The 12,381-nt window shown below is 49.1% G+C and overlaps 3 protein-coding genes across 3 annotated transcripts; 2 read left to right on the forward strand and 1 right to left on the reverse strand.

Annotated features, from left to right (window-relative positions):
* Nucleotides 1-15: 15 nt before the first annotated feature.
* FIBRA_04405 (uncharacterized protein) lies at nucleotides 16-9,131 on the forward strand (the record flags this gene model as incomplete). The annotated part of the gene is made up of 32 exons (XM_012326207.1): nucleotides 16-792; nucleotides 843-1,016; nucleotides 1,073-1,279; nucleotides 1,342-1,415; nucleotides 1,490-1,819; nucleotides 1,871-1,994; nucleotides 2,050-2,299; nucleotides 2,352-2,554; nucleotides 2,606-2,895; nucleotides 2,945-3,011; nucleotides 3,064-3,327; nucleotides 3,381-3,581; nucleotides 3,634-3,675; nucleotides 3,725-3,961; nucleotides 4,018-4,035; nucleotides 4,086-4,230; nucleotides 4,286-4,547; nucleotides 4,603-4,641; nucleotides 4,692-4,748; nucleotides 4,798-5,011; nucleotides 5,061-5,438; nucleotides 5,487-5,570; nucleotides 5,624-5,837; nucleotides 5,888-5,986; nucleotides 6,046-6,161; nucleotides 6,209-6,391; nucleotides 6,443-6,656; nucleotides 6,717-6,988; nucleotides 7,043-7,243; nucleotides 7,296-7,755; nucleotides 7,808-8,765; nucleotides 8,816-9,131. 32 exons carry the CDS (start codon nucleotides 16-18, stop codon nucleotides 9,129-9,131), a joined length of 7,470 nt encoding a protein of 2,489 aa, XP_012181597.1.
* A 956-nt stretch (nucleotides 9,132-10,087) lies between these two features.
* Nucleotides 10,088-10,744, forward strand: FIBRA_04406 (uncharacterized protein; the record flags this gene model as incomplete). The annotated part of the gene is made up of 3 exons (XM_012326208.1): nucleotides 10,088-10,128; nucleotides 10,192-10,438; nucleotides 10,490-10,744. 3 exons carry the CDS (start codon nucleotides 10,088-10,090, stop codon nucleotides 10,742-10,744), a joined length of 543 nt encoding a protein of 180 aa, XP_012181598.1.
* A 642-nt stretch (nucleotides 10,745-11,386) lies between these two features.
* FIBRA_04407 (uncharacterized protein) lies at nucleotides 11,387-12,259 on the reverse strand (the record flags this gene model as incomplete). Its single annotated transcript, XM_012326209.1, has 1 exon — nucleotides 11,387-12,259. One exon carries the CDS (start codon nucleotides 12,257-12,259, stop codon nucleotides 11,387-11,389), a length of 873 nt encoding a protein of 290 aa, XP_012181599.1.
* Nucleotides 12,260-12,381: the final 122 nt, after the last annotated feature.

Raw genomic sequence — 12,381 nt, forward strand, 5'->3', positions numbered from 1 at the left:
CCCAAACACCGGCTGATGTCTGCTGCCAATATCGACTTTGCCGCATCGCATCACGATTTCGAATCCATCGACGCCCCAGAAGCACAGAACGACCCATCAGACATTCTTAGCGGACCAGCATTGCCGTTGAGCATTGCGACCCAGAGAATGATCTCACGGGCGAAGCATTCGTCAATGACATCGCTTAACTCAGCTGCAGCGAGCACTACGTCTTTCAGCACATCATCGAAATATTCGGCCGTCTACGAGAAGACGACTTTCGTGACGTCTAAGACCATCGCATCGCTCAATGCGGTCATCACCAAGTTCGCTGGGCGTATCGTATATCATTTATCGGCGTCGAATTGGAATATCGTCTTGGACAAAATCCGAGTCAAGATTCGTTCACTTTCTCGTGCGACTGAAGACGATCCGGATATCATAGACTTGCAGCTGATGATATACAGTGCCTTGGACAGAAACCGACTCGTCCAATCTCTACAGGAAGTCTCATCGCTACTTCTACATATGAAGACGGATGCTCAGGCAGCAGTAGCAATACCTCTCCGTGCTGCCATTTGGAACTGGATTGATCTATTTCCGGATGAATTTGGTGACAACATTCGGTATAGTCGTCGTATGGAGGGTGCTCCAGAGCGTGTTTTTGATATTTTGTTTGATTCGCAAGAGGGGTCACAGAAGACTGTCTTTTGGCCCACGCTGACCGCACTTGTTTGCATCAGCTCGGAACGGATGAAGGTTGACTTCCAGGAGAATTCCATGGGTATGTCGAGGGGTCAGCATGGTCGCAGGGTAAAGCCACACACTCCCGTAATACTGCACATTAACAAGGTCGTTCATAGGATCGCCAGTTCTTTGAGCTTATCATGCGAAGTTTGTCGTCTCTGACTAAGTATTCTGAAGAAGCCTTGATTTGTGCATTGGATGTATGTCGAGCGGCATTTCGCGTTCATCTGGAGGATGGCGCAGAGCATCCATTGCACCTTCTTGCACATGATATTGCACACGAGCTCAAGGTATTGTCGCCGTGCTGCCCATATACTTGCTTGGCTAAGCGTGGCTTACCCTTCAGCGCCTCCTATGGAATTGGAATAATCAGAAACCTTTCTGGGAGTGCGATGAGATAGATGTCGCGCTGGTTGCTGATGTCCTGGTGACTATCTATCGATATCTCCCACCAGAAGAATCGCTCCCCCTCTTCGGTCTCTGTGTCGATCCAGAGCGGTCTCCTGCGGTCAAAATCACTGTCGCCAAGGCCTGCATTACACTCATTGAAGAAGTAGGCGTTATGTTGGCCCTGACGAAGCTGCTCGTTTTGACACCTTACTCTCAGTCTCCTAGATGCCCGTGGCAACGACCTCTGGAAGATCTAAGGTCAACACTCATGCTTCGAATTTTGCGCATCTATCAGGCAAGTAGGATCTCGTTTTGAATTAAATTATTGTCTGAGAAACATCGCTACTTGACAGAGCTCTACAATGCGTCGAAGTGAGTTAGACGAACAAGGGAACATGAAACGACCCAATGCACGGCCCAAGGCAAAACGATACACTGCTGAAACGCTGCCAGACCGCGAATTACTAGCATACTCCTTGATGGCGCTGTTTCGCGTTGATCCACTATGGTTTTTATCCACTATGGACAATGCTCAAATCCCAGAATACGTTCCAATTGCTGTCGCATGCTGGCATGCTCCACTTGATCTTGCCATTAAAATGGCCATGGCTCGAACGTTACGCAACATGATTGATACTGTGGTAAAGATGAGCACTGCCCATACTTTTTATGATGCATGCAGCAATTGGGCAGTTCATGTAACGTGTGTATCATGACATTAATCTTTGTGGGTCATCGCTCAAAAACAAAATAGCCCGGCAACGCTTGCGACGTTCTGCACAAACCTGCTCGATGCACGAACTGACTTACAGGCTCAACGTGTGTGGATCAATATGGCATATGAGATCCTCTATCGTTACACTCAACCCGCAAACACAGTACGTATATGTTCGTATCTCGTTGATACCTTATTTTTGCTAACTGATGAGGTAGGAGCAAACAAAGAAAATTCATTTAGCCAAAGAACGTCTGCCAGCATTCGCCATTGCGGAGATTGCATTTCTTGTTTCTCTAACATCTGCCGACACTAGTGTCACGCTAACCGCTGCCCACTGTCTTCGCCTCCTCGCACAAGCTGAAACAGCGCCTGATGCGCCTGTTGCAAGCGAGATTAGTGACGACGAGCGAGTTAAACGTTACCCTGTTTATGAACAACTTGGTGATCCTAAGGTTATGGTCATTGGTACGGGTTGTTTTTTCAAGTCGAAGCGAGTGCGTAACTCATCAGCTCTCAGGCAGAGTGGGTCACCAAAAACGTGTTCGCAAGCTTTTACGCTTGATGCCGTCTTCTTCGCCGGTCCATGTTGCAGTATGGGAAGAATGCTATTTCCGTTGGTGCATGATGAACGAGCTAACTGTCCGAATGTCCATTCCTACAACCGCCGATGGGTTCGATACTGGTTCAGCACCAGTAGGGGATAAAGTCATGTCTGCTGAGGTATGGTTGTGGTTAATGCAGCTGTGTATAGGAGACTCATGTAACCCGCAGGAGCGACAAGCACAATGGCAAAACCTCACACTTTTCCTTGCATCATTTGGATCAGCTTGCGTCAGAGAATCAGAAGATTTATCGACGCTGAAGTTGAATATTGCTCCATACTACCTTGCAGATCAGATGCGGGTCCTAAGAAATCCCACAGAGCTCATGTCGTCATTTCTGCACGAGCTCATCGACCTTTTGCTTGCTGATTCTATCAATGTTCGAGATACGGCGAAGGACGCGCTTGGCAATGAGGCGAGTCCCCGACTGTACACGAAAATCTTCAAGTCGCTAGACAAGTCAGTTTTCTATACTCAATTTGTTGCCTTTTTAATCATTTGTTCACAGCGTCGTACGTCAACTCGCTGAAGGAAATAGTATTGATTGGGACAATCTCGCCATTTTTGTCGACCAGGTGATTGCAAATCATGTGATTATTCCTCTTTCTATCTGACTGTCAGATCTAGTTCCTCTCTGTTCTGAAAGTATACGTTGAAAATTCCCAATGTCTCGAAGAACTCCGCAGTTTCGACCTCTGCTCCACACTGGCCGTTATCGCTGGGTTCATTGGACGTTATCATGATGTTGTATCTTACAGGCTTAGACTCAAGTTTTGCAACCTTTGTGAGGGTGTATTTGATCAAGCAGAGAATATCACCATGCGCAAAGACAATAGTGATAGGCAGAAAATTGCGGACATTATTATTGAATGGACACAAGATGTTTCAGCGGTATGATTTGGATTCCCTCAAAAACTGGCTAGACTGTTCTGATTTTCTTACAGTGTGAACGTGACATTGCATCTATTCAACGAGATATCAATAACGCTGTATTCCGAGCCGCAGTGAAGCTGTTTGATCGTCTTCAGCTCCAAGTACCTGATGGCGCGAGTGGGGAAGAAGCTGCCCATGCCATATCGCGGCTTTTCGTTCGTTACTCGAGTTTCCTATTCAAGGCCTGGGAACATATCCGCTGTGAGCCTCCAGTGCGTGTTCGAGAATTCAGCTGTGCGTCTCCCCTATTGACAACAACTCTAGCTCCCAGACGATAGCTCGGCCGATAAGTTGTCGATACCCGGGGTGAGTTTACTAGAGCGTCGTGTTCACTGGTGAACTCACCAGTAGCCAGTTACGAATGCTCCAGCGAGACGGTGAATCAAGAGAACTAGTGATTACAGGCCTTGTGTCCCTTGTCAGTGCGAATCCAGAAGTTGGCGTGAAGAACTGCCTGCCTCTGGCCTATGAAGAGGATCCGGTCAAGCGAATTATTTTTGCTTACGTATTTGCACGAGTTCTTCCACAAGGGATCGCTTTGAGCACGGTTGAGCCCCAGCCAAATGTTCAACGTCAAAGTCGACTTTGTGAGGTATGGGCATCCATGTGCTTCTCGCTCGCACTATATTGAATTCCATTCTTCTGCAGTTGGTGAAAGGACCAGACGTGAGTTCTTTCGATTGTTTATCCAACGCTTGTGACAAACGTAAATTTAGCTGTCCTTGGCTATAGCCGCGTGTGAAGTTTGTCCCGCCTCAGAAGTCGATAACCTGATATCCGTCATGCTGAATTTGTTTGATACAAGGTCATCGCTGATGACATTGCTCAAGAATATGATCGAGATTGAAGTAGGGCGGACCGGTGAGTGTTCTTCATTAGTACCAACAGACCTGCATGACTGAATGGATATTTTAAGAAAACGACACAGCATTGTTCCGTGGCAACTCGACCTGCACCCGTTTTCTCTCTGCATTCGCTAACATTTATGGATATAATTATCTACGAAGCCTGGTCATCCCTCTTATCAAGACCATGACTTCCATGCCTGCCGGTCATGGATATGATTTAGATCCCGCAAAAGTCGGCGAACAAGCTGCTCGGCGAAATCAGGCGAATATTCAGCTGATAACGTCTTCCTTCCTGGAGATAATACTCTCTTCGGTTCCAGTGGTGCCCCCGTAAGCCTGTTCTCAAAGATCGAGCCTGCTAAGAGTCCCAACCTGTCATTTTTAGGATGCTCCGTGAGATATGTGCACACATTGCGAAAGTTGTGTGAGTTAAATATTATCAGCGATTTACTTTGTTATCTAATTGAAGACTAGGAACCAAGTCTGGCCCGAAGCAAAATTCGCAGCCGTTGGTGCATTCATGTTCTTGCGGTAAGTTTCAAGGAGCATACCGATATAGTACTTACTTGAACTGTAACAGATTTATATCCCCTGCAATCGTCGCACCAGAGACAATTGACATAGAGGTTCCCAAAGATGATATCACAATTCGCCGGGGTCTGATGCTAGTGGCGAAGATCATTCAGAACCTCGCTAATAACATCTTTTTCGGCAAGGAGGCGCATATGACCCCTCTCAATGACTTTCTCAAAGCCAACATCGTAAACGTGACTCGTTTCTTGAGCGAGTTGAACGTATGCTATATCACTGCCTTTGTATGACCTCGACTTAACAGCGATCTAGAAATACGTTCCCTCGGGACCAGAAGACGAGCCAGAGGAATGGCTCAACACCACATATGATGACACGGACACCATTGTACTCCATCGGTTCTTCGAAAAGTATGCTGATAAAATCGGCAAAGAACTGCTGACCGTTTCGAAGCCACCTGTGGAAAAATTGACACCGCAGGCCGAGGCGCATGTCGCCAACGGCAAGCGCGTTTGGGATGCTCTGTGCGCCTCGTTGGTCGAGCTTGGCCAGCCTTTAGAAGCTGCTCGGATCACGACTGCGTCTAGCCAAGAACACCGAGAGTATCTCGATCTGATGGAAAGATTCAAACACAGAGACACCACTCCCGTGCAGGGGCTTTTTGTAGAAGCTTTGTGTCCAACACCTCAAGTGAGTACATTGTATAGTGCTTCTGGTGTATGCTGATTTTGAACGCAGGAGCGGGCCATATTTGTGCTCTCTGTCTCTCGAGTTGACGTAGAAGTGCTGGATATTGAGCTGCTTCTATATTACATGTTCAAAGTAGGCATGCTCTAGTAATCACTCAGCAAGGTTTCTCATCAACTTTCAAACAGGTTCTCACTTCTCCTTCCAACGAGAGTCATCAGTTTGACATTATTCTTGATCTCACGTCTTTCATCGTGTCATCCCAATTACCGATGCAATGGCTCAAGTTTACCTTTGAGGTCATACCTTCTGATATTCGCGGACGAATCCGAACAGCTCACCTGGTGACACCCAACGCGCTGGCCCTGAGATATATGCGGAGACTATATAATTTATCTACAGGTACATAACAAAGCTACCTCTGGTTGGTGTGATACTGAGCAGGAATCTAGGAATTCATCTGGCGGCCGATTACAAGACCTATGCCTCAGTCGATGAGTTACTGCGCTGTTTACCTGAGGGAATACGTCTGCCTTCGTTGGACTACGCAAGTATGTACTCACATCGCCTAAACTCCATGGTGCCGATCTAATAAGCACCATTACTCCAGTTCAGATGGAAGAAGAGCAACGAATGCACTTCGGAGATGTGACAATGCGGCATGCCCATCCAATGCGAGTACCTGTTTCTTTGGAGATTGCCCAAAGTCACCTACGCATTACGACTGTGCGTCAATTAGTCCGATCCTCGCCGTGTATACTTACATCCAGCAGATGAAAGCTCAAACAATAGGTGGTTCATTAACTTGCAAGGCTACAGAGATTGTACCTTTGTCGGAAGTCAATGATGTCTACAATGTTTCAACCGGCCACGACAACAATGAATTTATCATTCGAAAGATACGACAGGGTGTGACGATGTATTTCTCATCCACAGCTCGAGATGCGATTGTAAAGGTAATCGGTCATTCCTCATCCTTTGTCACATCATCCAACTGCTTTTTTCAGGCCATCAGGGCTGCTAAGAACAGTCTCCGAACTATTCAGCTTCCTGGGACGGAGCGACTGTCTAGGTTTTCGAATGTTGTCGCAACGTTACTGCATGTGGGAATGATCGGTATCAACTCCACAGATGAAGAGGTCAGGATCGCTGGTAACGAGCTGTTGCAAGCTGTTTGTACCTATCTCGACTTCGAAGGAAAGCCTATCATCACTTCAAAAAGTACGTTCGCCAGTCTTGTCGTTTCAATGTCAGTCACGAAAATTTCTACAGCTAGCCTAGTCAATGGTTTTCCGGGTCCCCTCCTGGTGTTACTTAGCGAATCGTTAGCAAACTTTGCTCCCCACCTCACACTGGATTTTATTACCGAGGTGTCACAAGTCATGAGTAAAGAGTCTGTTCCGGACAGAATCATGAGCTTACATTATTTGGCGCCCTGGGTGAAAAATCTCGCCTGCTTCGCCAATCCTGCGAGCAAATATTACGAGCCTTCTGCTTCAAAGTTCCGAGATTGTGTACGGGTACTCGTGGATCTAACCATGTCCGATGATGAGGTAAACTGGTGTAATTTATGCGTTGCCACATTACTCACGATTATGGCCCCGTAGCTTCATTTCCTGACCCAAAAGTACATTTGGGCTGAAGTTGGAAAGCTTGATAGCAATGTGGTCAACGCAGTGTTAGATGAATTGATGCGCGCAGCTGTCGATGGAGGGGAGGGCTCTCTGAGATGTGAAAGGGTCGCCGATACAATGGGTGCTATCTCCTCAATTAATGTGCGCGGAAGAATATTGTCGAGATTGCGCAAGGTAAGTTTTGATTGCACGTTATTTACGGGAAAGTTGGTTTCACCTCACGTAGGTCATTGGCAAAACGTCGACGAAACCAACGAAGAGTCTGGCAGATAATGTTCACTGGAACGAAGTCTCATGTCTTTTGCGACTGGCCTTAGTTGCTGGGCACCACTGCAAGAACGCTGTCCAAAGTCAATTGTTCGTACCGGAGACCGTCCATCTTGTCATTCTCACAGCCGGAATAGGCCAAGCTTCCGTCCGCACATCCGTATACGGTCTAGTGGTCAATCTCCTCAATACCCTGTACACAGCTCGCATCATCGATTCGACTGCCAGCCCGGAAATCCAGCTGCTTTTGAGCGAATGTGAGCAGCGGGATACACTACGCTTGTTCGGATTGTCACGACCAACTCCCACAAGCGAATATATCAATGTCGATCCTGCTAACGACAAGTCATACATTGATACTCTGGAAAGTCTTGTGCAGTTCCTTGGCCGAGTTCTCGAGACTATAGCTGGAACAAAAGGTTTGTATCTGGTCGTCATGTCGATTTTGCAATACTCTAATAATCTATGCAGGTCTATTGAATGTTTGGCGTGCCCGGTGGATGAGTTTGATAACGTCGTCGGCTTTCCAGCTATCTCCTGCGGTGCAAACACGCGCATTCGTAGCCCTTGGCATTCTTGCAACATCTGACGTCGACGACGACTTGCTCTATCAGATGCTAGTGGCATTCAAGACTGCCTTATCACAATCTAGCGAGAATGATACCACTTCTGTGGTCAGCATGCTCCGTTGCATTCGTAATGTGATTCCCGCACTGCCACGGAGCTCGCGGTATGTCTGCCAACTCTTCTGGCTTGCTGTTGCTCTCCTTCAGTCAAGCCATATGGGATTATATGTTGAGGCCATCCACTTGCTCCGTGTCACCTTGGAGGTTATGGACAATCAACGAGCTTTCCAACAGAACGGCGTGGCCGCCACATTGCTTGAGGGCCGTTCGCCATTCGAAGATGTGGCATGCCAATTGGATCAACTTCTTGGTATCTCTTTCGAGGCTAGTTTTTCCTTTTCCCTCGCCTCTATTATTTTCAAGGGTCTTAGACATGCCAGCCTTCAAGAACCCGCCGAGGCTGCACTCAGGAGTCTACTATCGATCACTGTACGCTCATGTGGCGAGATAGAGCATGCCGACGATGGACCGGGTGGTCCCATCTGCCAGGAGATTCTAGGATATTTTCTGGCATTATTACCCCTCTCGGCAACTGTGAAAAGCTTCCGGAGACTATTGGAGGATATAGGCGTACATCAGTCTTGGTTCGAACAAGACTTTCTCTCGAAGGGTGACGACGACGATGCCATCCGCGGACTGCCGTTCGCTCTATTCGGACTCGCCGATGACACTAGCGCACTCTTCGTCACTTCCTTCGTTGGCGCGATGTTGGGGACAGCACAGAGCGACGACTTCGAGTCGCAGATTTTATACACCCTACTAGCAGACATAGCGGATACGTTCCCAAACATCATCTGCATCACGTATGTCTTTTGATTGTAGTTCGGCGTTTTGTGGCTGATGTCATCAACAGATACGAGAGCTTGCAGGACAAGATTAAGGATGCATTTGGAAACTCTTCGAGTCCAGTGATCTTGAACGCTGTCGCAAACATATTTAGGATTGCCACGCAAGATACGGATCGACTGGCGGCCGCGCGGGGATCGGCATCGACACTTAGCGTTGATGAGGGAGTATCGCACGGCCCCGGACGCAGTCATCTTCATGCATTAGAAGACCAAGGCATGAAAGGGCTGGCAAACAACTTCCAATTCCTGCCGCCAAATCGGGGCCATGCGACGAAGATGATGAACTGGATCTCGGAGCTTGTGATGAAGATTATTGAATGATGTTGGGTATAGAATGGAGTGCATCATTGTCTTTCAACTTGGCATCTAACTTAACGCATCTTTACTGTATGTATTTATGGAGTACCACGCAAGCCACATAGTATAGTAATCGACGTAATCTCCCTGTTCACTGCTTGCTTTGCATATGCCCTCATGATTATTTCTAGCTTGCAAAAATTAATATTCCGGATGTCGTCTAGAGATATGGATTAGTGGGTCGTCGAGGCCCGCAATAACTTGGTCTCGTACCTGAACGCGTCGAAGACCAATAACTTGTGCTTAAAGGGCTTAAAGGACTCATGATCACAGGCTGGCAACTCCGCCTTCGGTTGAGCCTATATAAACATTCTAGCTAGAACCAGCTCCAACGACTGCTGCGAGTCTGCCTCTTACTCCCAACGTAGACGGCACTACTTCTGCCTCTCAGCAGACTGTCGAGAATGCACCACACAAGAACCAAATCTGGAAGCTAGATGCTACGGAATTCGTCTTCCGCTGAGTAGAGCCTGGGCTGCTGGTATATAGATTATGCTATATAGATCTGAGTTGAATCACTAGTCAACGGCCTCCGTCGCTCTTTCCTCTCTACCTCTGCGGGCGTGTCTACAGCGACGGATTTACGTGGAAGCTATCGCCACCCGAGGGAAGAATGGCAGTCGCAGTACAGTCGTTGAAATTCTTGACTGTCAATCCCCGGACAAAGCATTCCGCCACTGTTGTTTTCGTTCATGCAAGCTGCCTCAAGTCCCAGTGCACAGTTGCATGTTCGCTTACCCTTCGTGTAGGGACTAGGTGACACTGGCCACGGGTGGAAACCAGTCGCCGATATGCTCAGCGCTGACTCGGCCCTGAGCCATATTAAATGGATTCTTCCTCATGCGTAAGTGGTCCTTTCCGCCGTGGTAGGTGGTGCTCCCTGCAGCCTTCGCTGATGGCTGCACCTCCGTAGTCCGACAATGGCCGTGACTGCGAACGGGGGGATGGAGATGCCTTCATGGTGCGTCCACGACGCTGCCTATCACCCGGTATACATCACATTTAGTGCATCTGCTACTCACAGGTACGACATATTCGACTTTGACGGATATTCTCGGGAGGACGAAGCGGGTATGCACAAATCCGCCGCCTCCTTGAATGCTTTCCTCGACTCCGAAATTGCTGTGGGTATTCCCGCTCATCGCATCGTCCTCGGCGGATTCAGCCAGGGAGGCGTGATGAGTCTCTTGACGGCTCTGACGTCAGACAAGAAATTGAGCGGAGTGGTGGTCTTAAGTGGACGGCTGCCACTCCAGGGAAAAATTACATCAGTAAGTAGTTTGTCTTAGACATCGCTGAAGCACGCCGACTTTGCACATTAGATGGCCACACCGAGTAATATCACAACCCCGATATTCTGGGGCCATGGAAAAGACGACCCGCTTGTCAAATTTGATACGGCGATCCGCTCAGTCGAGATTCTCAAGCTACAGCTTAATATCCCTACGGCGGATCTAGAGTCACCGGAGAAGGGCGGACTTATGTTTAATTCGTATGAAGACCTTCCGCACTCGGCGTCCAATGAGGAATTGCGAGACTTGAAGGCGTGGCTTAAGAAAGTACTGCCGAGTACTTGAGCGTTGTGTGGACTAGGCCAATCAATTCAGATGCTTTAAGCACCTGTGTTTGAAATGTACCAGTGGATTGATGATGTTCACTATCTGTATGCTTATCTCACTTGCCACTCATGAAACTTTGACATCCTGACTAGACATGGGCCTAAGAACTCATTGCATAAAATCCTTTATTGATTTATTCAGATTTACGGGTGGTGTTGAGGTATCAGAGAAAAGTTATACAGGGACCATTGCTCATAAAGTAGCTGGCATCCCTAGCAGCAATATCTTGCCCTGTCATCTATGGACCTGCTGTGGTGAACCAAAGATTTTATGGTGCTCAGGACATCGGTGCATTGAAGTTCAATCGTGTATGGAGAATGAATTGGCTAAGAGGTTTCTCGCGAGTTGTGCTCTTCACGCTCATGGCATGGCGGTGACATTAGTCCTATCATTAATTGATTACCTGTCAAATAAACAATCCGGTCTGAGAGACAGTTAGCATAGAATGGTTTTGAAGCAACTAGAATGTACACGGGCGACCCGGGGTATAGACCTCGAAACCGGCATCTACTCTACCGTACATAAATACTCGTCACCCAGTGACTCTGAACTAAGTGTGTGGTAGCATAGTAGATGATACAGCCATCTTCAGATAATAGATCACATCTCTGTCTCTCGAGTCCAAGCACGATGCATAAAGGCGTCCTCACGCGGACTTGCAGACAAGAATTCTTGCTTGGGATCCAGAGCAGCCGCCGCCCATGAAGAAAGATTCACAGGAGAGAACAATCGCGACGCAGGCGACACCGCCCGCGCTTGCGACGGCACCGGCCTCACGCCCGTCGGCGTCTGTCTTCCGTCTCCCGCACCAGCCGTTACTGACGGAGACGAAGGTGTGCTAGGTCTCGATATTGACGAGCCAGCATCAGCATTGGACGCAGTATTCGGGACAGATCCCGCGAAGCGGAAGCTCTGCATCTTCCTGCTCAACGCCTGCAACACCGAGTCACGATCGTGTCGGCTGGTAGGCTCCTCCTGCACAGCAGCAGGCCGCTGCCCATGCTCCTCCCCGTGGCTCAAGAATGTCGTGTGGATCGACGAGTCAGATAGTCCCCGGCGCGAGAGCGTGCGTTCGAGCAAGGTGCCGACGACATCCTCCTCCTCTCCGTGCTCACCCCTTCGCGGCGGCGAATCGATGACGGCATCAACCGTGCGCGACAGCTGACTACTCATGCGACGTAGCCCCGCGCGACCGATGGTCGCACCCCCATTGGCCCCGTCGATACCGGGAACCGTGGCCCCACGCTGCGGACGGGAGACAACGATCCACGGGTCGACGCCCTCCTCCGTGCGCGGCGCCCCAGCAAAGATGTCCATGAGGCTCCTCGACGCGTTCTGCGCCGAAACGGGCTGCGTGAGCGCGCCTTGCATTGCGAGGATGCTGATGCTGTTCTCGCGCGCCGGATGTGCTGAGTACGTGCTCGTGACGGACCGACCCACGGCCGTCCCGCTGAACTCGACATTCACTGTCATCGCCGACGCGGACAGCGCCGCCTCGCGCTTCGGCACGATGCGCGACGGTATGCGGGATTGCACGCGGAGACCTGGCCGCCCTGGCGGGGAAAGCGCGCGGGCGGCAGCACCGTCGCCGGCCG

The sequence above is a fragment of the Fibroporia radiculosa genome (genome assembly GCF_000313525.1).
Source record: "Fibroporia radiculosa TFFH 294 genomic supercontigs, scaffold2950, whole genome shotgun sequence".
Classification (NCBI taxonomy): Eukaryota; Fungi; Basidiomycota; class Agaricomycetes; order Polyporales; family Fibroporiaceae; genus Fibroporia; species Fibroporia radiculosa.